This window comes from Helianthus annuus, chromosome 14, assembly GCF_002127325.2.
Source record: "Helianthus annuus cultivar XRQ/B chromosome 14, HanXRQr2.0-SUNRISE, whole genome shotgun sequence".
Taxonomy (NCBI): domain Eukaryota; kingdom Viridiplantae; phylum Streptophyta; class Magnoliopsida; order Asterales; family Asteraceae; genus Helianthus; species Helianthus annuus.
In genome coordinates, this window is record NC_035446.2 from 125,320,086 (window position 1) to 125,346,828 (window position 26,743).

At 34.6% G+C, this 26,743-nt stretch overlaps 2 protein-coding genes and 2 long non-coding RNA genes across 4 annotated transcripts; all 4 read left to right on the top strand.

Annotated features, from left to right (window-relative positions):
- Positions 1-965: 965 nt before the first annotated feature.
- On the top strand, positions 966-1,457 carry LOC110907313. Its single transcript, XM_022152311.1, has one exon. The coding sequence runs from the start codon at positions 966-968 to the stop codon at positions 1,455-1,457; it is 492 nt and encodes a 163-aa protein (XP_022008003.1).
- A 6,342-nt stretch (positions 1,458-7,799) lies between these two features.
- Positions 7,800-11,382, top strand: LOC110909297. Its single transcript, XR_002575327.2, has 3 exons — positions 7,800-8,095; positions 9,063-9,066; positions 11,312-11,382. It is a non-coding gene; the product is annotated as an uncharacterized LOC110909297 (long non-coding RNA).
- A 125-nt stretch (positions 11,383-11,507) lies between these two features.
- Positions 11,508-12,206, top strand: LOC118486647. The gene is made up of 2 exons (XR_004879328.1): positions 11,508-11,565; positions 12,014-12,206. It is a non-coding gene; the product is annotated as an uncharacterized LOC118486647 (long non-coding RNA).
- Positions 12,207-19,666: 7,460 nt separating this feature from the next.
- LOC110909296 lies at positions 19,667-23,199 on the top strand. Its single transcript, XM_022154330.2, has 10 exons — positions 19,667-19,885; positions 19,974-20,168; positions 20,263-20,511; positions 20,588-20,708; positions 20,821-20,969; positions 21,035-21,292; positions 21,367-21,504; positions 22,398-22,469; positions 22,637-22,938; positions 23,034-23,199. Exons 1-10 carry the CDS (start codon positions 19,667-19,669, stop codon positions 23,197-23,199), a joined length of 1,869 nt encoding a protein of 622 aa, XP_022010022.2.
- The last annotated feature ends 3,544 nt before the right edge of the window (positions 23,200-26,743 follow it).

A 26,743-nucleotide genomic window follows, 5' to 3' on the forward strand; every position in this document is an offset into this window, starting at 1 on the left:
TTGTCCATTCCATTACCCCATACCACCGCCACTACAACTGCCACCAATCACTACTGTCTACAAATTACAATCTCTACAATATTAGACAATATGATAACAATAAGATATGTATAACTAGAAAAAATAATTTAGATACACCATTGTACCGGTTTTTTAAACCACAATCATCCCAAATTATTCGGGTGGACTAGGGTCGTAGTTACCTGTACGTTGCATAGTCGGACTGCATTAATGGACCGGATTGGTCGTCTGTCGGTCGAACTGCATTAATGGACCGGATTGGTCGTCTGTCGGTCGGACTGCATTAATGGACCGGATGGCGTCATAGTGATTATAAAAACTAAGAAAAGTCTGTGGATAATTATGATAATGCTTTACGTTTTAGTATGAACTAGGGTTGTAGTTATCCGTACGTTGCGTAGGGGTGCGGTTGAAAATCAAAACATATCGCGTACCATAACAACCGATGAATAAATTCGTAAAATTAAACAAAATGATATGTAAACGTGTTATGCTATTTATGCTGTAAGTCGGCCCTTAATATCAAAAAATAAGAACAATATGGTAAACAATAATAAAAAGGTATACAAAAAAGAAAACTACGAACTCTCTCGGTTTTGGTGTATTTATTATAGCAGAGAAAAAGAAAAGTTAAAAAAATATGTCCAAAAGAGTATCGGCTAATTCGTAAAAAAAAAACTAAACTCAAAAACAAAAAGTTCGGTGCACTCGTTATAGCAAAGACAAAGTAAAAAAAAGTTGAAAAATATATTCAAAACGGTATTGACACGTTTTAGAAAAACTTAACAAAAAGAAAAAAAAATTGAAAAATAAAAGAAAAATTGGTGCAAGTTAGCAAAAAAACCTATGGCTTAGCATGTGGTCACTATTTATATTCTTTTCTTTTTCACATAGATAACTAACGGGTTCAGGACACCAAATTATGGGTTAATGATGCGCACAGTATGGAGCCTTCTAATGCAGCGCAATGGGTGAAATGGATTCCAGCCAAATGCAATTTGTTCTTCTGGAGAGCTGGGTTGAATCGGTTACCGACCATTGAGGCTCTTCGGCGCAGGAACATTAATGTGGAGGCTGCTGGGTGTGTTTTATGTGATGGGCCGGTTGAATCGATAGATGATATTGTCGCTGAATGTTTGTTTACTAATGGAGTGTGGAGTGGTATTGCTAGTTGGTGTAATATTCCTCCGATTTTTCTGTTTTCGGTTCTAGACATTCATGCCATTGCGGACTCTTCCGGTTTTTCTCAGCCGAAGAAGGATATCCTTCGAGGCATCCTGGTGATTACGTTATGGCATATTTGGAATGCAAGAAACGACATAGTCTTCAAGAAGAGGAAGGTGTCAATTACTCAACTTATCGCGGATGTGAAGGCGCTTAGTTTTCTTTGGTTCAATAGTCGTTGTAAGGGTAATGACGTTAAATGGGAGGGTTGACGCTCTTTTCATTTTGATGTTATGTAAGTGATTGTTTGTGTGGCTATCTATGCTTTGGAGATTGGCCGGTGTTTTTTTTAATAAAAGTTGCCTTCCAAAAAAAAAACTAACGGGTTATACCCGTGCTATTCGGTGGGCAGGGGACCTATTTATGATAAAACTTGAAAATTTTAATGTAAAGAGAAGAAGCTGCAATGATATATTCAAAGAACGAATTAACTTTCTATTTGTATTTAACTACGTGTTGCTCCGTCCGCGTTGTGGGGCGATGGCCGAATAATTCTTAACCAATTAAAAAAACAGTACCACAGTTTTGCGAGAAAGAAAAAGTAAAAACAGTGTTAGGCAACTCCTTGACACGATTTTTAGCTCGGGACAAAGTCATATTTTTATTTTTACTTGGGGGAAAAATCAAATTTTTTTTCCGGAGGGTAAAATCCTAACTTTTCGCTAGTGGAAAACCATGTTTTAATTTTGCTCTGGGGGCAAAAAAAACGTAATTTTGAATTGAGTGTGATATCGTAATTTTGAACCGAGGGGAAAATCGTAAATTTTAGCTGAGGGCAAAAGCATAATTTTATTTTGAACTGGGGGCAAAGACGTAATTTTAAACTGGATTGCAAAACCGTAGTTTTAAAGTGTGTATAAAATAATAAACTGGTGTAAAATGGTAATTTTGAGCTGGGAGAAAAACAAAATTTTATTTTGAACTGGGGCGAAAACGTAATTTTGTCTGAGGGTAAAAGCGTAATTTTTTTACCTAGGGCGAAATCGTATTTTCGGTTTAGCTGGGTTTAAAGTCATATTTTTATTTTTAACTGGGGGAAAATCATAATTTTGAACCGAGGGTAAAATCGTAATTTTGAGGTAGGGGAAAACCATATTTTTATTTTTAGCTAGGGGCAAAAAAGTAATTTTAAAATGAGGGTGAAATCGTAATTTTGAACCGAGGGGAAATTCGTAATTTTGAGCCGGGGGCAAAAGCATAATTTTATTTTGAACTTGGGGCGAAGACGTAAGTTTAAACTGGGGGCAAAACCATAATTTTAAAGCGGGTATAAAATAATAAGTTGTGGGTAAAATCGTAATTTTTGAACCAGGGGCAAAATCGTAATTTTGACCTGCTGGCAAAAGGGTTATTATATTTTTAAGTTGGGAGAAAAGCGTAATTTTAAACTAGGGCGAAACCATAATTTTAAAGTGGATATAAACTATTAAACTGGTTGGTCCAATAGGGGAATGTCGGCCGCCCATTATATTTTGAGCTGAGGGCGAAATCGTAATTTTAAACTGGGGATAATATCGTAATTTGGCAGGACTATAGCTGGGGGCAAAAGCATTATTTTATTTTGAACTGGGGTTAAAATCCTAATTTTTAGTTGAGGGCAAAATCATAATTTTATGCTGAGAATAAAATTATAATTTGACAGAACAAATGAAGAAGTGGCAGACAACTGCTTGACACTTTTCTCCATCTCACTTTTTTAGTTATAGATAACTATCATATGCTAAATTAAAAAAAAAAAAAAAACCATGTTACTGGCCGCCATTTTTGGCCAATAACCAAACAAAACTATTCCCCTCCACGTAAATGTATATGTAGTAAATATATTTAGAAAAATAAACGCATACAAATTGATAAGAAGTATTTAGAGGCTGTTTGATAGCCTCTGAATGGTCATTAAGAGGTTACCTCTTAATGGAACCATTAAGAATTTTACCAATGAAAAGGTAGAAGAATGTGACATGTGATGATTTACCATTCAGAGGTTACCTTTTAACCATTCAGACTTGAGGTTACGTCTTATTCATTCAGAGATTTTAAACTATTAAAAGGTAGCATCTGAATAGTCATTAAGAGAGTACCAAACAACCCCTTAGTAAAATGAAGTATAGAGGCCATATTACATAAAAGTTAGATTTAAATAGCTTGATATGATTTTTTTATCAAACCAAAATAATAATAACTAGATGCATGTCCCGCCGCGTTGCGGTCGGGGCTTACAAATTGAGGCCCAACCTAGACAAACAAAGCATAAACGCTATTGGTGACATGGGAGAATTGTCTATCGTTAATCTGGATGAACTTTCACCCATTCTGACCCAACTTCTGTTTTTAATCTGCCCAGGAATTAGTTTGGATCTGATTGTATGTATATGCTTTCCTTCAATTCTTTCTTGTTTTCCTTATCTTTTTCCTGAACAAAAAAAAAAGACCATTTTTCATTTGGTACTACGTCATATATATTATAAATACAATTGGAAAATGCACTTATAAGTTAAAACTGCCGTTTAACAATGTAAAGACAATGATCACCTTTCATATGTTAGCTTCCAAGACAGACACATTCTTTCAGAAGCAAATTTTAAAGCTTTTTATTGCCAGTTTAACATTGATAATTCCTTATTCATATAATCTTCTGTTTCATTTTCAACACTCTAAAAGTATCAATCATGTTAATACTAATCATGTTAATACTCTATGATAACAATAATGAATTAGTTATCTTTCTTTTTCAGCTAAGTTATCACCAACCAGGACCTCTTTTCGTTTAGAGCTTCAAGCCTAATACACCAAAAGAAAAGACAACAGATACCCATTAGAAACAAAACATAATTCAATAGTATAACTCAAAAATCAATGTCATACAAACCTGGTTTAAAAAACGTGAGGCGCTCCGAGACATTTAGGTTCCAAATGTGCGAACGCATCACATAAGTTGATTTTTTTCATCCCATTTGGTGTTTTTACATTATTACATATCAGCTTCATACCAACCCTAATATTGACCAACTTTAATCCAGCAGTACACGGAAGCCTTCAAGCTCGCCTTTTAAAAGTAAGCATACAAAGGCTACCTAAACTAATATGTAACAAACTCGTAAATCGTAACTTACTGCTTATGTGATTCCTCAATTTTCTACAAGTATTTGTTAGATCCAATGTTATCCTCCACATATTTAAGAAAGCGACTGGTATTTACTCCTACTTGTATGAAGATCATTGTCCTAAAATATCATATTTATGTAACAAATGTATATAAACATCTTGTTTCGCCCTAGAAAGCAAGTTTTCGTTATTCAACTCAAACGAACTAACACTTGCCCAAACAGTGAAACTATCTTCAAAGCAATCACAATAAACACTTTTAACTGCACTTCCAAAGACTATAAATCAGTAAATTGTACGGGCAAATGTAGCAATTAGCAAATAATTAATTATGAAAAACAGGGTAGATTCCGATTGTTTAGCATGTTAGAATTTATTTGTAGCTTGGTTAATCTATAGCATTGGCAAGACTTATACTCATTTATTACAATAGCTTTGCCGAGTGGGGGTTCTTCATAAGGAGTCATATCAATATCATGCCAAGCCATATCAATACAAATATGCGTACATAATGGATTTGTTATGTCCTTCTTACCTTTGCCGAGGGATGGCCTCGGCTCGACGCAATGCAATGCTGCCACACGGGGTAAGTTTGAATTGCGATGTGGAATGGAAGGGTTTAAGCAAACGGTATAACATCAGAAAACACTTTAAACACATCTTATAGCTACACAATGCATATACATGTTACTAATTGGCATTGATATAATATAATATAAATGAATCAGAAGAGAGATTTGCGCCTACCGTATTGAGTCTTTCACTGTTGAAGTACAAAGGTAACGCAACCGAGATTGACCTTTTAAAACATCCCATTGCCTTCTATTTCAAGTTTGACAAAACTATGAAAAGCTTCATGTGCATCAGCAAGGGTGAGCAAAGAAGCTATTGGTTGAATCTCATCATTGCTATACACAAAATCACTAAGCTCCCAATCTCAAAACTATTGGTTGAATCTCATATGCAAGTAGGCCTTCAACACGTTTAATACCAAGCTCCCAATCTCAAACTCTGCAAAAACACTAAAGACGTACAAATTACAACACATATTGAATAAAACAAACAACTCCAAACGAACGAAACCGATCGATTCAACAACAAAAGAAAAACTTACAAATCACACAGCAAAAAAAAAAAGAATCACATAATGTACACCACAATCATAATTTCTTCAACTTTAACTGCAATTCATGTTTGTTCGAGTGCAAATTATTTGTTCAACAAATTGAATGAAAATAGCCAACAGAATGTAGCGAATACATTAATGTTAGGGTTAATTGAATACAAAAACAAAGTTGATGCAAAATTAACTTCTAGAGAGATAACAATTCAGATATACAACCTATGAAAACATGTGTAAGTCTAAGCTACGCTTAGGATTATACCTGCAGAGAGATGGGTTGTTGATCCTATTCAATCACAATTGTTCATAACTTCCGAGATCTAACAACAACCAATAGATAAACAACAACAAAACCAATCCGTGAATAGTTTGAGTTAATTTAAATGATTATAAACAATATAGTAAAACAACATACTTTATGAAATAAGTAGTTCCATCAGGAAGAACAACCCAAGCAGCTTCTTTAGAAAGAAGCTTTCAACACCTCATTATGTATCCAGCTCACACTGACTAAACAGTTTCTCGTCAGATATGGCCACAAATGGTCGATCACAATGAATGTATTTTCCTTCCAAGTACACACAATCAGTGAAAGAAATCAAGAATTGATTCAAACAACGGCACGAACAACACAAACAATTAGAGTAACAACATCAGCGAATTCCATACCTCAATAGCAGAATCTCAATTAATTGGTAGCAAAGGCTAAAACCAAAACATAGAAGGTTCCATCATCAGCACAAACCTTCAAAGAAACTGTCTTCGAACGGAGACTTAGAATCTAAGAATGAAGCCCTAAAAAACCTTAGGAAACATGCAAGAAAGGATCAAAGGGAAATAGGAAATGAAAGTTATTCTTCTATTCCTTCCACCACGGCTTCCACGCTTCCGCATCCCTCTGTCGTCCCCCACCGATCCTCCTCCACCTCCTTCCGACATCATTTCCATCTCTCAAAAACCCTAACTCGAACACATGTACTTAGTGGGAGTGATGAACTCGATCTAAAAAAAGATAGCATCGATCTGAGAGAATGGAAAGATTAGGGATTTTGCTGAAGTTTGAGGAATGCTATTGGAAGGCTTGGGCGAGTTCCACGTGTTGTAATTTTGTATTGCAAACTTGAATACAAATGAAAACAAACCTTTATGCAAACAGTACAACATCAAAGAGCAGAGAATACAAATTAAGCTGCTGGTACACCACCTAAATGCCCAAACTTATTGCAAATTAATAGTTATATAATAATAATAATAATCATAATAATAATAAGTTAAACAAATTTAGAAAAGTGGGTACAAAATATCATACCGAATTTATACCGTCTAATGAAAACATATTATATTTGACCCGATTGGTTTTCGAAAAAAAATTACGTTAAAACGTAGACCAACTGAAAATGTACATAAAAATAAGCACGGAAACGTATTTCTTTAAGGGATATTGGATATAAATAACTCCAACTTTCACCAATTGGCCGATAACACTCCAACTTTCGATTTGTACACCAGCACTCCCAACATTCAACTTATAGGCCGATAACACTCCCTAACTAACTGAAACCTAACCCAGTTAGTTTTTGCTGATGTGGCCATTTTTGATGATGTGACAGCTGACGTGACATTTTTTTGATGATGTGGCAACTAACATGATAGCTTTGATGACGTGACAGCTAACATCAGCTAACTGTGTTAGGGTTATGTTAGTTAGGGAGTGTTATCTGCCAATAAGTTGAAAGTCGGGAGTGCTGGTGTACAAATCGAAAGTTGAGAGTGTTATCAGCCAATTGATGAAAGTTGTGGTTATTTAAATCCAATATCCCTTTTATTTAACCCGACATGTTTCTGAAGAAAATTACTTCGAAACGTAAATCAATTTGAATTCATACCGACACGTGCATAAAAATAAGCACATATGAAAATAGTGTTTTATTAAGTTAAAAAATGGTACGGTGCGTTGCGTTGCGGCGGTGTCGAAACGTAAAATGACTCGAACTTATACCGGATGAAAACGTATTATATTTGATTAGACTCATTTCTCAAAAAATAAAATTTACAACAAAACATAGACCAAATAAAAACGTTCATAATAATAAGCATAATAACATATTATGTTTGAACCAACTCATTTTCAAGAAAAATTTACGTTAAAACGTTAATAAACTAGAATTTATACCGACATCACTAGTACAAAACTGGGTTTATGGGACGGTTCAAATAACATTTTTGGGCGGTTTAGAAAAATACAGTGTCAAAAAACCTCTACAAAATTTCATTGTATAAAAAAGTGGGTCAATAAGGTTTATTTGGGCCAGTCTAAAACAAGCCGGGTTATTAAAAGAAATCATTTGGGGCGGTGCATTATTTTGGGACGGTTAAAGTATTTGGGGATGTGGGCCGCATTCTTCTGGGACGGTTATACCTTTTGAGACGAAGGGTTTATCTTCTCAATCTCTCTGCCACGAACGACAATAATCTTCGCTGAGATCCTCCTCCTTCCCAAATTAGACTAGATCAGAGCTCCTTTGTCTTCCGAAGCATCTTCCAAAGGCGCCGCATTTGGATTACAACAGTGATTTTCCATTCTTCCCGGCACACCTCGGCGAATTTCTGTCGTCCAGCGTAAAGGTGAGTTTTTATTTGATGCTCTGGTATAACGCATGCATTTGTTAAAGAAGATTATGCTTTAAGAACATACATTTAAGGATCTTTTGTTTGAAACCCTACCCGACCCGTTAACACCACCAGGGACCATCCATAGTTAAACCCCTAGTGAAATGTTAGGTTTGCTTAGTGACCCACTGGCATCCATTTCACCTCCAGCAATCATATTAAAAAGGATTATACTTTAAAACATAAATTTAAGGATTGTGAGTTTGAAACCTTACCTGACCCGATAACACCCCTAGGGACCATCCATTTTTGCACCCCTAGTGAAGTATTAAGTTTGCTTACTGGGTTGCTTGAATCCATTCTTGTCAATAGCGAGTGTATCAATCGCTATAGTGCGCTACGTAGCGTATAGGTCTAGGCTCACTATTAGGGTTGTAGCAATAGATAGCTATTAGACAATTTATTTATTCTTTTTTTTTCATATAAATAGCAATTAAATATAGCTATAAAGTAGCTGGATTTTAGGTTTTTGTTAAATATACATGTAAAATACCATATATACCATGGTATTTTGATATAATATACATATAAAATATTTTAAAATATTTTTTCAAGTGTATCGCCATGTATAATATTTAGTTTTTATATCTGCAGATATACCATATTTTTATATGGTATTTTGATATAATATACATATAAAATATTTTAAAATATTTTTCCAAGAACACCACCCGACACTTTCTGCACATGATTCGCTACCTCGATAGATGATTTTCCGCCACCCTTAACTGTCATTTCCTCGGGCAAACGCTCAAGGAACGTGATCTCATGTGTTGGACTCGGGTTCCTGATGTAGAAATACGGGTCCCAGAACTTAACACCGCGAACCGTTGTACCATGGAACATGTTCTGTTTAAGGTTCATAGCCACTGGGACAATCCTGTCACTTAACTCAGCAAACAAGGGACTGAACTGTAGTAAGAAAGGTTCATGACAAGTGGTGCCTTCCGGGCAGAACACTAGGTCCCCTTCTGGAGTAACTCTTTGATACGGGCAGCATCCACTTCACGGTCACGAGTGAGGGCAATTGCGGGAGTTGGTGACATGAATCTCGAGAGTTTGGTAACACTGTAAGTATTGAATATGTGTGATGACTCGTCACATGTTCGAATATGTGTGATGACTTGTCACATGTTTACTTCTATAACTTTTTTTTCCGTAAGCATAATATTGGTAGCTACAGCTCAGTTGAGTCCATGCTTTTTTATCTTTTGATCAAGCCCATCTTATATTTCTATTTGATGACTCGTCACATGTTTACTTGTATAAATTTTTTTCCTAAGTTAAGTTCAGAAACTATTGTTTCGCTATTCAATATTTCGTTTCCTGCATTGAAATTAAACATTTTAGTTTTAACACTAATTCAACTCTCATGTGATGCTACATCACTATCCTCATCTCCTTTAGTTCTTCTCAACACACAAATCAGTTGATTTTACAAACAATTAATTCTAACTTACTGTATTTTTGTGAGTTGACCTACGACTAAAAAAGTCAAATGTTGAATCCACATCATTGAATATATGTCATCTACTCATCTACCTCCGGGTTCAGAAAATCACATAAATTTTGATATATCCATAGAAAATACTGTTAACTAAGTAAAACTTGCAAAGAAAGTAAAAAAGTTTGACTTTTTAAGACTAAAAAGAAACATTTTGTTTGTTGGCAACTGTCATGAGCATAGCAAAATAATGGTTAAAACAAAAAACAAACCAGAGTTTTACAATGGCTATGACTTGCACTTGGACGCAAACCGTTTTGTGTTACTTACAGTGTTAGCAAACTCTCGAGATTCATGTCACCAATTCTCGCAATTGCCCTCACTCGTGAACGTGAAGCGGATGCTGCCCGTATCAAAGAGTTACTCCAGAAAGGGGACCTAGTGGTCTGCCCAGAAGGCACCACTTGTCGTGAACCTTTCTTACTACGGTTCAGTCCCTTGTTTGCTGAGTTAAGTGACAGGATTGTCCCAGTGGCTATGAACCTTAAACAGAACATGTTCCATGGTACAACGGTTCGCGGTGTTAAGTTTTGGGACCCGTATTTCTACTTCATGAACCCGAGTCCAACATATGAGATCACCTTCCTTGAGCGTTTGCCCAAGCAACAGAAACTTTAACCAGTAGATTTGAGATCACTTATGGATTAAGGCTTATAGTTGAATTTACTGTGGATTTTTGTTTAGAAGAACCAGGTACTTTCAATTAATGAATGGTTTCATATTAGGTTGAATCTTGTTGACTAGTTATTAATTTTATTAGCAAGTAGCTGGGTTTAATTGTGAGAATTTAGTTGCGATTTATGAACAATTTTTGTTTGGGTTTTCACAAGATACATATATTGATACCAGAATATAGCAAAACTTGAGTTCTTTGTTTGATTATACCTATTAAAGATGTGTAAGTTTGTAAATTGTTATAAAATGCTCTGCAAATGTGGACTGCAGAGGCTAGCAGTTAAAGACTTTTTATGTAATATGCTATAAAGATTTTGAAGGTATGATGTTAGGACAAAAGTATGAAATTTAATTTTTTTTATGGTTTAGTAAAAAAAAAGGGTAAAATGGTCATTTTCTAATCTATTTCTAAGGAAATCGAGTTTGGATTTAGGGTTGGGTTGGGTTGCGGGTCAAAATGGGTTCGGGTTAAAACGGGTCCGGGTCAGAATGGGTCAAATAAAAAGGGGTTGTTTTGGTTCGGGTCGGGATGGGTTCGGGTCAAAACGGGTTCGGGTTGGAACGGGTCCGGGTTGAAATGGGTTTCGGGTCGGGTTGTACTGTACTGTTTTGGATACCTCATTTTGACCTTCTCAAATCATCCGAGATATACGATTTGAGTTTTGATTTGAAGTCATCAGACTTGAGCTTAGATCCCATTAATATTATGATTTTTAATAAATGTATGCGTCTTAAACTTGGTGACATGTTTTAATTATGTGTTTAGTTTTTGTTATATCGTTTCCTGATTTTTTTTCTTTTTATTAGAATCACCAGAAAGAATATTGTATATTTTGGTCAGTTTGAACCTCTAATGATGAGTTAAAAAGTAATTACTTATTGAGATACCCATATACGCAAGTCATGATGCCACAAAAGTGACTAAGCTCGTTCATTATATGCTTTCCCTTTTAATATTTTTCTAACCTCTTCTTCATTTTATTGTAGTTCAGAAACACTGTTACTCCCAAAACCATAGCCACAGTCCACTTGATTGAGTTAGCTGTATCTTCTCAAATCTTCAGCATTAAATTCATTCAACAACCCATATAAGGTAGGAAAATTTCATTTTGTTTCATTAATTGTTAATATATTTTTACCTCTAGTTAATTTCATTCATGTATTAATTGATTATATGCTGTTAATTGTAGTTAAAAGTTGAAGAATTATAATTTCGTCAACTCTTCATTCTATCACCAATTTAAAGGTACGGAAATTCTATTCATATTCCATTTGTTGTTATATATATTGATTATATGCATATACATCTAGATCTAGATAACCTTTAGAGTATACCCGTCCGAAATTTATCTAATAGAGATAAATTTCGGATTGTCCCCATTTTGGGACTGCTTTTTGAATATTCTATCTCTTTAGGATCTGTATATGTTTTAACGGGTTGGCTGTTTAAGAAAAAATGGGTAGCATTTCGCCTTAGCTCCTTCGAGTTTGCGGGTTACACGCATACTTGGGGAGTTAAGGCGAAATGCTGTCGATTTTTTCTTAAATAGTCAACTTGTTAAAATATATACATATGAGATAGAATATTCAAAAAGTGGGTTAGGATCCACCGCCTTAGAACACTAGTTTACACCATATATGTGTGTGTATATATATGCAATTATATGATTTATTTGTTTATTTTTAATTTGCAGATGGATCGTACTTACTGGATGTACCATAGCACACGTACAAGCTCGACATATACAGATGGCGTTCGAAATTTTCTTAGGGTTGCTGAAACACATCGGTTGAATAGTGGAAGTGGATTGATTTGTTGCCCTTGTACAATTTGTAAAAATTTCCAAAGATTTAATGATATCAAAGACATACAGTTTCATTTAATTACACGTGGTTTTATGCCTAGATACACATGTTGGTCAATGCATGGGGAATCACTTACCAACACTAGCACAACGTCAATCAATCTAGATGATGATAATAGGGAGAACAATGATTCAAATATTGATGACGATAATGATCATTTTAATGACCCAAATGACAACTTAAATGAAATGTTTCATGATTTAGAGACTAATATTGGTGCGGATGATCAAGAAAAATTACAACAACTCTTTGAAGAAGAAGGAAAACCGTTGTATCCCGGTTGTGAAAAATTTTCGAAACTTAATGCTGTGTTGAAGTTGTTTCATTTAAAGTCAAAAAACGGATGGAGTGATAAAAGTTTCACAAATTTATTAGTGCTTTTGCACGACATGCTTCCCGAAGGTAATGAGTTACCGCTTTCGACATACCGAGCAAAAAAGTTGATGTGTCCTATGGGATTAGAAATTGAAAGAATACATGCATGTCCAAATGATTGTATGTTATATAGAAATGAGTTCGAGAATGAACATAAATGTTTTAGATGTAATGCATCAAGGTATAAACGTAAAAAAGAAACCGATGAAGTTGATGATGATGTGACAAAAAATGGGCCACCGGCTAAAATGTTGTGGTATTTTCCCATCATACCGAGATTGAAACGTCTGTTTTCAAACGAAAAAGAGGCAAAACTATTACGTTGGCATTCAGATGAGCGTGTAAATGATGGAAAATTAAGACACGTGGCAGATTCACCTCAGTGGAGAAACATTGATAACATGTATCCAGAATTTGGAGAAGAGATTAGAAACATACGGTTTGGACTTAGTTCAGACGGAATCAATCCTTTCGGCAGCATGAGTAGTCTCCGTAGTACTTGGCCGGTTCTTTTATGTATCTACAATCTTCCACCGTGGTTAGCCATGAAACGAAAATACATTATGATGTCTTTGTTGATTCAGGGTCCGAAACAACCTGGTAATGATATTGATGTTTATTTGTCTCCTTTAATTGAAGACTTAAAAACTCTATGGAGTTCAGGTGTAGATATGTATGATGCTTACAAGAAAGAACAATTTAAATTGCGGGCCATGATTTTTTGCACCATAAGTGATTTTCCTGCGTACGGTAACTTGTCAGGGTACAAGACGAAAGGTAAGAAAGCATGTCCTGTTTGTGAAGATGAGACAAGTTCAGTATATTTAAAAAATTGCAAAAAAACTGTATACATGGGACATCGAAGATTCCTTCCGGATGGTCACATTTATCGAGAGAAAAAGGAAGAGTTTGATGGTAGTACCGAGCTCCGAAAGATAAGGAAACGATTTGATGCATTTTCAAGAGTTAAAAATTTAAAAACTGTGTTGGGAAAAAAAACTGTGTTGGGAAAAAGAACTCGCGTTGAGAAAGGTGTTATTTGGAAAAAGAAATCAATCTTTTGGGAATTACCTTACTGGAAACATTTAGATGTTAGACATTGCCTAGATGTTATGCATATCGAAAAAAACGTATGTGATAGCTTGTTGGGCTTATTGTTAAATATTCCCGGTAAAACGAAAGATGGGATAAATGTCCGTAAAGACATGGTAAATATGGGAATACGTAAAGAGCTTGCCCCTGTTGAGAGAGACAACCGTATTTTTCTGCCACCTGCATGTTATACTATGTCAAGAGAAGAAAAAACAAAGTTTTGCAAATGTTTACATGATATTAAGGTACCATCAACTTATTCTGCAAACATTAAAAGTTTAGTGTCAATGAAAGACTGTAAACTTCTTGGTATGAAGTCTCATGATTGTCATGTTTTAATGACACATATGATTCCTATTGCAGTTCGTGGAGTGTTACCAGAGAACATCCGACATACAATCACAAAACTTTGTTTGTTTTTTAACACGATTCACTCGAAAGTTATTGATCCCGAGTCACTGGATACATGGCAAAAAGAAGTTATCATCACGCTCTGTGAACTAGAGATGTACTTTCCACCGTCTTTTTTTGATGTTATGGTTCACCTAGTATCCCATATAGTAGGGGAAATTAAGGCTTGTGGCCCAGTGTTTCTACGTTACATGTACCCCTTTGAAAGATATATGGGTTTTTTAAAAGGTTATGTAAGAAATCCTAACCGACCTGAGGGTAGTATTGTTGAGGGATATGCTTCCGAGGAAGTGCTTGAATTTTGTACAGGTTATTTGGAAGGTGTGGATAGTATTGGTGTACCTCAATCTCGTCACTCGGGTAAACTTGATGGGGTTGGAGGTGTTGGTATGAAAAACATCATCCCAAGTCGTGACACTTTACAAATTGCACATTTATTAGTCCTAAAACACATGACTTGTCTTGCTCCATTTGTTGAAGAACACATGAACATTTTACGGGCGACATACCAGGGTAAGGATAATATGTGGTATATAATAAAGCATAATAAGGAGTTTTCTAGTTGGATGAAAACTAAGGTAACAACAACTAAGGTTGACAGAATTGTGGAAAAGTTAGGGCAAGGTCCAGATTTTAAAGTTAAATCTTACCAAGGGTACGACATTAATGGTTACACGTTTTATACTAAAGATCAAGATGCAAAAAGTACAATGCAGAACAGTGGAGTTACAATAATAGCATCAACGGCTGAATTTGATAGGATGAATCATGATACAATGATAAGAATTGCTAAAGATTCTTATTACGGTGTCATACAAGAAATTTGGGAATTAGATTATTATGATTTCACTCAAACTGTGTTTAGATGTAAATGGGTGAATAATCGTACAAGTGTCAAAGTTGATAAATACGGTTTTACTCTTGTAGACCTTAAAAGTGATGGCTATGCATCTGAACCATTTGTTCTCGCAAAACATGTCAGACAAGTGTTTTTTGTCAATGACCCGAGCAACCCAAGATACCACATCGTCTTGCAAGGTAAACGACGTATTATTGGTGTCGACAATGTCGCTAATGAGGAAGAATATGACCAGTTTGATGATCTACCACCATTTTCAGTCGGTATTCAACCAGGTAATTACAGGATTGAAGGCACCACATACTTACGATCTGACCACACGGAAGGGACGTATTGCTGATAAACCACATCAAACTAAATGATCAAGGTTTGAGATTATATATACACACACACATTTTGTATTATTTTTTTTAATTGTAGTCTATTAATACAATTTTTTTTTGTACAGGATAGACAATGATGAAGATAAGCCATGTGATAGATGATCTCATTTTTATTGAACTTTTTCTAGTGGAAACTTAGTAAAAGATTGTTATTTTGTGTCTAATTTTTTTAATTATCACTAGATTTTTTATTGGTTTTTTCTTGTGGTAAAGTTGTATAGTCAAATAATTTTTCTTTCGCATCTTAATTAATGATTATTGTTTGACTGGAAGTACTACATGATATTACTCAACTAGATGATTCAGCCTGCACGTTGCTGCCGAACCTAGGCGGAATTTGATAGGTATTCGTTCAGTTTGTCATAGTAACGACACTTGCTATAGCAAACTAAAACATAAAAATAAAGTCTTAATAGTACTCACACTTGGCATAACAAATAAAAAAGACATCCTAATTATTTTTAATATTTATACTTGTTTATAATAAAACTCAACAATTTAATAAAAAAAACCGTTACGTCGCAAGGAACTAGATTTCGCCACCATAAATTTTGGCTGGGAATTTGCGCATGGATCAAACATTGTTGACCAACTTTTTAAAACTTATTATATTAAAATTATAATATTTATTCAAAACACACTTATTCTAATTAACAATGACCCACATTTGACCAATTTGACAACGTCACGAACATCTTTACACACACTTCAATGATCCGCGAACAATATTATTATAACTTGACCGGACATTGAACTGGTGGCATTATTGGTGCGCTGGTCAAAGTGGTCTAACCGGATTTAGTAACCGCATAAATGTATATAGAGTTAAAATATAGAAATGCAAAAAAATCAATTAGATAACAAATAATTAAATGTATTTTTTAATAATGTTGGCACTCATGTAAATTGCAATCATTAAACCCCAATTTCAGGTATAAGGCTATGGGGTGTGGGGCGTTGGTTGGGGCGAGGGTTGCAAAGCAACGTTGGCTAAACCACACCGGGCCAGCAGCGTTGGCTATGGCGTTGCCTCGCTGGCGTGGGTTTGAAGCCTGGCGTGGAGCGGGGGGGGGGGGGGGGGGTGAGGTGGCTGGTGAGAGATGACCGTTTAGGCTAGCCGTTGCCAAACGGCTACTTTGTTTAAAAAAATATTTCTTTTTTAACATTATAAATCCACACCCATTTTTTTTACCATTTTTACCACTGCTCGTAATCAAGAGCTTGATCGTAATTTGGATGATTTTGATGAGTCTCCTTCCCGCCCACCAGGTAGAGACACATCAAAAAAGCGGATTCAAAGAGGGAGATCGGGTTCGGCCTCAGGTAAAGGGTTTTACACCGACCTGTTGGAAGAAATTGGGACGAAAATCGACACATTCAATTTCATCCAACAACAAAGGATCGAGATGGAAAAAAATATCCAAGTGTCGTACTATAAAAAAATATCTCTAAAAGAAAAATGCGAAGATATGAAATTTCTTGTCATGCCCATCAATCACCGTACCGGCCCATAATTGGAATTGACATGCAAATGAAACAAGAAATCTTGAAAAAATATGACATTAGGGTTGTAAACGAACTGAAGTTCAGCGAACAGTTCGTGAACCATTCGGCGGGAAGTTCATTTATGTTCGTCTGTTTAATAAACGAACAAATATGAACAAGAAATTTCGTTCGATTAGTTAAATGAACGAACATGAATAGAGGTCTCATTCGTTCTATTGTGTTCGTGAACGTTCGGTAAGGTGTTCGTGAACATTCGTTCATTCGTTCTCTGGCCATCCACCTTTAGCATTTGTCACGTTCGCCAAATTTATTTGTGTTCTTGTGTGTTCGTGAACCGTTCGTTAACATGCATAATTCCTTAATGAACGAACATGAACATAAAATGTCGTTTGGTAAGTGTTCATGAACCGTTCATGAACACATTTATTTCCTTAACGAACAAGGCCTTGTTCGTGTTCGTTCTGTTCGTTTACATCCCTATATGACATGGATAAATCATGAAGTTTTTAATCTTTTTTTTTGTTTTAAGTAGCTTTTTTTATTTCATGTAGTTTTTTTTAATTTTATTTGTAGTTTTTGAAAAAAAAATATACAATCTTCTATTTTAGTTAGTGTGTTAATTTAATTAATGGAATTTTAAATAGTTAAAAAAATCAAAATCTACAAGGCTGGCCACGCCAGCCGAAACCACGCCACCTCACACCCCTTCTTTTGAAGAATTACCTTATGGACCCCACACACCACGTGTCAAGCAATGCCCCAACCCAAGCCGCCCACACCCTGCGTTCTAATGTTTGAAATGGTTATAATCAATGTTTTCATGACCGGACCGGATAGTGAACCGGTCGGTTTACCGGTTCACTGGTCGAACCGGTTGGATCGGTCGGACCGGATTCAAGAATCGGATGATATCATAAATAATTTAATCTTCAAAAAATATAGAAAATATACCAAAATTGTTTCTCAAACATTAAACATAAATAGACAACATCATATATAAAAGCCAATACAATACACAAAGTTCTTTTAAAGTATACCTTTTTTTTGTTATTCAGTATATAAAATTACATTTCTTCCACCCGTGAATACACAGGGTTTTTTTTTACATATAATTTTTTTATTGTTTGGTATACAAAATTATATTTATTCAAACCGCACAATAAATGAGGTTTTTAAAGATATAACTTTTTATTATTTAATATACAAACTTATATTTACTTAACACATGTAATAAATGAGGTTTTTAAAAGTATATTGTTTTTTATTTAGTATATAAAATTACATTTATTCAACTCGTGTAATACACGGGGTTCCAACCTAGTATGTGTATATACTGTACGTGATAGTAATTGTTAATTACTTAGGGTTTTTTTTATATAGGTTCTAAAAATAAAAAAAAAATACAAATCTAATGTTTTAAATAAACTAAAAAGAATAAAAAAAGGAAGTGAAAAGCCATATGGGGAACCGGAGACAGCTGTTATATGGGAATTGGGAAAACAAATTTATTAACTTTCTTAAATTATGAAGGCTACAAGCACACAGAGATTAGGTGACTTTAAAATTGGTAAAGCAAATATGGAGGAAACCCTAACGCCAATCTCTCCATCTCTCTTTGCATTCGCCGTTTCGTTGGCACTCACCACTACCGCTCCACCTCCCGCACCGTTCTATTCCGCCACTAATCATGATTATCTCATTCATCTCCCCGTTTCCACTATACCGATTCCTAGAATGGCTCTACTCTGGTGGCGACGCAAGCCGGTTTGACTGAGCTTCAGCTGATTATGTGAAGCAATGGCGGCCTCATAATCCATCCTCCACATGAGATTTTTATATCCTACGTTTCGATTTAGGCTTTTTCAGCACAGATCCGGCGAATTAGAGTATGCATAAGGTATAACTGAGTTTGGGTCTCCGGCCTCGTCTCCGACGGAGATGGTTTTCCGGCAATTAAAAAAGAAGCCCTAAATGTTTTCTTTTTTTTTTTTGGAAAAAAAATGGGTGAAAAACCGTTTCAGAAAATCAAGATTTTCTCATAAAAAACCCACTCCCGCCACATTATCATAAATTTCTCATAAAATACCCGCTCCCGCCCCATTTACCACAGTCCCACGTTAGTTTTAAACCTAATATTCTTCTCCAAACCGTCCACGTTGTTTTGCCATATTAAAACAGTGAACGAAGGTAGCTTCTTCCCTATTTCCCTCATTTTAATTTGTAAGTATCTTTGCATGTTAAAAGCTTTATAGTTCTGTTTAAATTGATGATTTGCATTTTCAACAAGTTTAATGTTTCTTATTGTTACCTTGTGAATCATGATTTATTTGACTAGTTGTTATATATATTTGTTACCTTTTTGTTGATTTTGCAATTTTGATTGCTGAAATTAAGGCGTGGATTCAATTCTTAGATTTTGTATTACACACTTTTGATTTGATGATTTTAAATTTGTGATCTTAGGAAAGTGGCCTCTAAAGTTTACTGGAAATTGCAAATTCACCATTCTAATTGGATTTATGAATTTCAAATGCAAGATATAGCTTTTCATTTTGTTTCTTTTGTGTTATATCCATATGCTTTCAAATAAATCAAATATTAGGTAACTAATCTAATTAACATAATTACACCTGTAATCAAGATGTTGATAGCATTTATGTCTTCTTAGAAACCGTTATTTGTTCTGCAATATCACTTTCTGAAGTTACGGTGACCTTTGAGTTCATAGTTTATGTTTAAACTGATGCTTGGTTGTTGACTAGGGCAAATATGTATATTGGTTTTGTAAATATGTATGTATATGTATCTAATTAAATAACTTAGTTATTTCTTTTGCTTAATTGTAATCTATAGCTATGTCAAAAAGAGGCAAACGTGGTGTTGCTTCTTTTCAAAAGAATTATAAAGAGGAGGATTATAAGGTAGATTTTGACAAAAATAATCGCCCGGTGGGTGCAATGAGTTCTCCATTTATGTCATGGTTTGGGCTGAAAGTTAGACAAACGTTTCCATATCATATTGATACGAAGGATTTTGAAAGAAACCGGTGGGAAGAATTATGGTTGGATACCAAGGTATGGTTTTTTATTTTTTTTACACATTATCATAAGATGAAATATTTGTTTAGTATTATGTTTAACCTTTTGTTTTGTAAATTTTTAGAGGTTATGGAATATTCAAACTGATGGGGCAAAAAAGTTTATGCTTAAAAAAGCAAAGAAGCTTTGTACAAAATTCAGAAGCAGGCTTGTTATCAACTATGTTAATAAAGGAAAAAGGCCTTTTGAGAAATATGCATATCTCGATCCTGCGCATTGGGATGAATTCGTTCAGAAAAAGACAAGCAAAGAATTTTTGGTATGTATGAATTAATTATTATATTATTGTTATTATTATTATTATTATTATTACGTTTGCAAGTATTAATTGTATTTTGTTGATTTGTGTGAAGGATATAAGCGAGAAGGCCAAAGCAAGTGCAAACGCGAACACAAACTTCTCCCGACTAGGACGAACTGGGTTTGCGGGATTGGATGCTAAAACCGATATCATATGGCCTCTACTTGAAGCAAAGTATCCATATCTTAAAACTATACAAGATAAACGTGCCAAAGCGTGGATAATGAGTAAAAAAATAAAAAACCCAGAAACTAACTCGTATGAACTTGCACCAGATTCGCATGAAACAATCGAACGTTTGGTAAGTAAATGTGTTTGATTATTTTTTTAAAGTTGTATATATCTGAAACGGATGATTTAACAATATCTTTCTATAGGTCCGCACCGAGAGAGAGATGATAGAAGATGGTAGTTATTTTGCCGGAAAGGATGACCCGATTGTTAGAGTTATGGGACGTGAACACGGCGGAAGAACACGGGCAGTCTCCGAGCTTATAGGTAATGTCAAACACACACACACACACACACACACATATATATATATATATATATATTTGAGTTTTTTTCATCTATTGATGCTGATGTAGTTTTGGATTTTGAGTTTATGTAGGTTCAACACAGGTTCATGGAGGATTGTTCAACAATAGTAAAAAGCGAGCAAGAAGGTGCAATAGTTTGGATGCGAACAAGGAGAAAGGCTCGGTATCATGGGTGGACAAGAATTCCGGTGGACCGATCATATCCTATCCACCTATCGAGGTAATATATTTATAGGCTGTTAAAAATGTTATATATTTTTTAAAAAATGCTTTATGGTTTCGCAGAAATTGACACCATGTGAGATGCTTTTTCCATTCCAAGTTAGCGATGAGTTGACGGTGGCTATAGGGCAGATATGGCCAACTTCTGATAGGATTCTACATGGCAAACTAATAAGCGAGGGTTTTGTAAAAGTTCAAGTAGATAATGTCATTGAAGGTTGCGAGAAAATGCCTGTTCTTGAAGTAACTAAAACTGTGGACATTAAATGTGTTGGAGACATGCTTCACTGTTTTGTTCAATGGCCAAGGGATGCAGTAAAGGTATATTTGTTTATATATTACATTATACTTTAGTATATTGATGTTTACTCTAATTTTTTTTTGTTAAATTGTAGATTGTGAACAAGGAAACATCCAGCAGGTCTGTGAGTTTCTTGAGAACGAACCCGAGGCTCGATTCATCAAGCCACACAGGCGCCTCGCCTCAAACACAAGCCGGTGACATCTCGGCGATTTCATGTTATCATCCAGAGGTAGTTTATATTAATTTAGCTTGATTTGTTCATATTCTAGCCATAGTTATCAAAGGCGTTAGGCGCACTCGAGGCGCATAGGCCTCGCCTAGGGCCTAGGCGCAAAGTGAAAAAAAAGCAAGGGCCCTAGAAAAAAAGCGCACGTAATTGAAAAAAATAATATAATGTATTATGGGTTGAAAAAGATAATTAATGTATCTTGTAGGTGTATAAAATTAATAGTACTCTCTAAATATATTTGTAGAACTTATATAGTTAGATATTAAAATTATCTAACTAGTTTAAAAAAATAAAACTTTTTAAGATAATCTTTTTTGTAAAAATTCTAACATATATAGTTAGAGTAGTTTAAAAAAATAAAACTTTTTTAGATAATTTTTTATAAGAAATTCTAACATATATAGTTGAGTACTTGCTATAATAATTTTGAATATTTGGAAAGGAAAAAGAATTTTGTTAACTATTGACACAGTCTTCTTTCTACATAGTGCCTAGAGTGCCTAGCTTTTTCTGCAAAACACTGTTAACGTAAGCTTTTAAGAAAAATTTCTCCACTCCTTTTCAAAGGTCAAAACTGAGTATCCTTTCTGCAAGTCATAATGCCTTTCATTCTTTCATCTTTTGTTTTCTCCTATTCAAATTTTTGTCTTCGTTGAACCATGCACAACCACAAATATGTCCATACGGAAAGTATTGTAGAAGTTCGCCGGAAACTGGGCAGGAATCTGGCCGGAATAGTCTCCGGAAAGTTGTTTTTTGGCTGGAAGCTTACTAGAAGAGCGCCTTTGACGGCACAAGGCGGTATGGTTGCGCCTCGCCTGAAAATTGCGCCTAGGCGCAGCAGGCGAGCGCTTTTGATAACTATGATTCTAACAGTTTTTTTGTTATTTTAGATTGAGGAAGACCCGTATGAACTACAAATGCCTATTCAACAAAACATTGATCAGATGAGTTTTATGAATATGGTAAAGCATCAGCAACTTGTTTTATATAACAATCCACACACAAATGCGCGTGTACACACACCTCTCTATCTCTATATATATGCAAACATATATAAAAGAGTACTAATCAGATTTTTGTTTCTATAATAATCAATAAGTACTAATGTTGTTTTTATAATGCTTTTTAGTTAATGGAAGTGCAAGAACTACCTGAAAAACAAATGGCAAACAGTCATGCTCCTAATCTAGATCCAGAATTTATCGATCCTGAAGTAACTACTGCTTTGGAAAGAACAAAGACTAGGCCTCGTGCAATTCAAGATATGGTTGAACTATTATCAAGGTGTGTTGGGGATAACCATAGCATTCAGATTTCTTCACCGGCCAGGATGTATCCCCAAACGGTTCAGGATAGTATTCCATATGTGGAGTTGTTACAACTATTTTCTAATGATTGGCTTGACATCACTGTGATACATTGGTTTGCAATGTAAGTTTTTATTATTGTTTTACATGGTACAGTAACATTTTATAGATACAATTCAGTTTACCAACTTTATCATTTTTTATTGTTCTTGATTTAAGGTATTTTTATGAGTCACATAATTCTCGAAGCGCATTTTTTAATCCGCACCACATCAAAGGTGATTCATGCACGAAAAATTCTGAAGGCGTTCAAGAACATATCATAGATATGTTTATGTTCCATACCGACAAAACATTTTTTCTTGCGCCATATTTAGCCAAGTAAGTTATGTTCTTCCACCATACATACACACATACATACTTAATTTTTGTATGATTTTTATTTTTTGTAGTAACCATTGGACCCTAATTATCATTTGTCCATCAACTGAGAGAGGCTATATCATTGATTCTATAAGTAGAGAAAAGGACCAGCATAGTTACCTTCTTACGTCTGTCATTGATGAAGCTTTTGGGTTTCCATTTCTTTGGGATATGGTGAATGTATGTTTTCTATTTTATTATCAGTTTATTTTCATGCATTTAAAATTCTTAATTCTTAATTCTTAATTCAAAACAGTGTAAGCAGCAAAAGAATGGTTGGGAATGTGGTTTTATGGTTATCAAAAACATGTACGAGTTTGTCAATACTATTCAACATGACTTTCCCATTAAGGCAAGTGTTTTCTATATATTTATATACTTTGTATATTTGCACTAAATTCTATATTTTTCAAATTACATGTTTTCTATTTATTTGTTTTAGCTTTGGAACGAAAAAGGTTGTCTTCCGCAAAAAGAAATTGACAAACTGATCCTAGAATTAACGCCACAGTTTATCAGTAGGGTGTTTCCAACGGGTCAGAGGCATGCGTGACAACAGGTAAAATGTATTTTCACATGTCAAATATAGTAAACAAAGCTAATATAATTAGAAAATGAATAATATTCTCATATATAGTCTTATTGTTAGTACACTGAATATAATTAGAAAACTAATGCTATTATATAAAGTTTTGGGACAACTACTGAGCAAATATCTCATGTGTTGACTTAACTTGGGAAACATACTGAAAATGCTTAGTTATTATCTTTTAGTTTGGTTGTGTCTTGAATATATTGTTTATTAATATTTTTTTTTTATCTTGATTGATTTTGATTTCAATTTTGTCAGGTGTGGTGATGAAAACTAAGAAGAGAGCAATGCAAAAAAAAGGTAAAAGTTGGAGTTCTACAACTGGATTGGAGTTGAAGTTTTTGTTTTATGTTTGAACTTTTGGTGGCAAATTTGTTTCTTTAGGAGTTAAAGTTTTTTCATTTTGTGTTTGAACATTTGGTAGGAGATCTGTTTCTGTAGGAGTTCCAAGTTTTTTTATTTTGTCTTGAAGTGAGAGTTTGACTATTATCATTTGGTAGCAAAGTATTATGTTTTATGTTTGTTTTGAATCTATCGACTCTTAACCTTTCTTTTGTTATGCTAATATAGAAAATTACCAGTATTGTTATTATTATTATTATTATTATTGTTGTTGTTATTATTATTATTATTATTATTATTATTATTATTATTTATGTACTAGCACTTTTTTGTTATCTATATTTAATGACCCGGTTGTTTTTATTTATTGACGTGGTTTCTTAACAGCGCTAAAAGAGAGCCTCATTTTTGACTCCCTATTTGAAGTGGTTTTGGACACGGTTGTTTCTATTTACTGACGCTATTATTTCTTTTTAAAGACGCGTTTTCTTAACCGTGCTAAAAGATAGCCTTATTTTTTGACTCCCTATTTGTTGGGGCGGTCCATAAACCATGTCAAAAAACGATTTTAAACGCCCCAATAAACCATTTATGTACTAGTGCATGTACATACAAATAAATACGTAAACTTGATTACAAAGTCTTTAGAAAGTTAAGAGGTTTTAAGTGTTAATGCTAAAAATTAAGTGGTAAAAGCGTACAAAAATTCAAAAACACAAAAAAAAAAAAAAAAAAAAAAATCAAAGAAGTGTTCACAAAAGTTGATAATCATAGTATAGTTAATTTGTAATTTTAAATATTAAAAAAAAAATATGACGGCTGGAATAAATTAAAATCCGGTCCCATTTGCCGTTTTGATTGAGTTTTTTTGACACTTTTGTGCAATAGTGGTGTTTTTTTTTTTGACACTTTTGTGCAATAGTGGTGTACTTTCAACACATGCAACTTGGAGGTCGTATATATACGTTACTAAGGGGAAGAGGGTGGTTCACTAGTGATAGATTCTATCATTCCCATTATCTAATTAAATTATGCCATGTCATCAACCAAATTTCTTTCACTAGTGATAGAAATGTAGGAGGGGTGGTATCACTAGTGATGAAATTCTATCACTCCCAATTTTTTTTTTAATTTTCATTTTAAAATTAGAAAATTTTAATTTTATTTTAAAACAAAATTATAAATCTCACTAATTTTTTTAATTTTTTATTTTAAATTAGAAATTAACAATAAAACACTAAAATTAAAAATTTCATTAAATTTAAAACATACTACTTCAATTTAACATACTAGAAACATACAATTTTTTTTTTTAAAAAAAAAAAAAAACCTACTCCTCGTCCGAATCCGGAAACTCCAAACCTAGAGAACCTACTAGTTCGATTAAATCGTATCTCAACCGAAAGTGAGTTTCTTCATTACGCAATTCTAGTTGGATATTTTGTGGAACTTGAACTTGTGTAGGAGGATCCGGCACCCAATCCGGGGATATTGCACGTCCGTCTTGTTTGATAAGCATATTGTGCAATATGATACATGCATACACTATGCTATGTATTGATTTCTTGCTTGTCGCACGAACCGGTCGGTGTAGTATACCCCATCTACCCTTTAAAACACCAAATGCCCTCTCAACATCTTTTCTTGCCGATTCTTGCAATTTTTTGAACGCATTTTCTTTAGCCTCGACAGGAAATGAGGGAGCTTTCACAAAAACAAACCAAGACGGGTAGATACCATCCACAAGATAAAAGCCTCGTCTGTAATGTCGACCGTTAACATAGAAAGGAGAGGAAGGTGCGGTACCATCCGTTACGCTTTGGAACAACGGCGACGTGTGCAACACATTGATGTCGTTGTTTGAACCTGGAACACCGAAATACGAATGCCAAATCTATAAATCATTCGACGCCACCGCTTCTAGTATGATGGTTGGTCTTTTGATGTCTCCCCTAACATACGCCCCTCGCAACTCTCTTGGACAATTTTTCCACTCGATATGTGTACAATCGATTGTAACACCTCGAATTTTTGTGTCCAATAATGTGTTAAAACGTGTCATTTGTTTACACGTGGCATTGATATTAAATAAAGGACCAATTTTGACAAACCTTGAAAGTATATAAATTCGAGGGTTATAAATGTCAACAAGGGTAAATATACTGTATAGTAACCCTAAATAATGCTTGAACCTTCAAACGAATAAATCATAGATCGTACGGAAACGAAACGCGGAAGAAAGTGAGAGATTAAGAGCTACAGGGGTTAACTGTGTCAACATGTTTAATATTACCTCTGAGTGACCCTTTAACGTTCCCACGGCTTCGTAACAGTATTATACACTCACTAGAATATACTGTATAAATTCCGCGAAGTTCCGTCTTAAAACGAGAGAGTTATACTCAAACTCGTATGAGAAGGGTTAAAAGCGTCAGCAATGAAAGTTAAGACTTTCAGAAATAATTAAATTAACTAACCGGGGACTTAATAGCGCGGGTAAATAACACGAGGTCCTTAGTTGTAATTAACCGAGGGCCAAACCGCAAAGTTACCCCTTCAAACCCGAAAGGTC

Coding starts and splice junctions, on each gene's coding strand:
- LOC110907313 (XM_022152311.1), top strand. CDS start 966: ATGGAGCCTTCTAATGCAGCGCAATGGGTGAAATGGATTCCAGCCAAA.
- LOC110909296 (XM_022154330.2), top strand. CDS start 19,667: ATGTCAAAAAGAGGCAAACGTGGTGTTGCTTCTTTTCAAAAGAATTAT. Junction 20,169..20,262: donor AGACAAGCAAAGAATTTTTG/GTATGTATGAAT, acceptor ATTTGTGTGAAG/GATATAAGCGAGAAGGCCAA. Junction 20,709..20,820: donor GGCAGTCTCCGAGCTTATAG/GTAATGTCAAAC, acceptor GAGTTTATGTAG/GTTCAACACAGGTTCATGGA.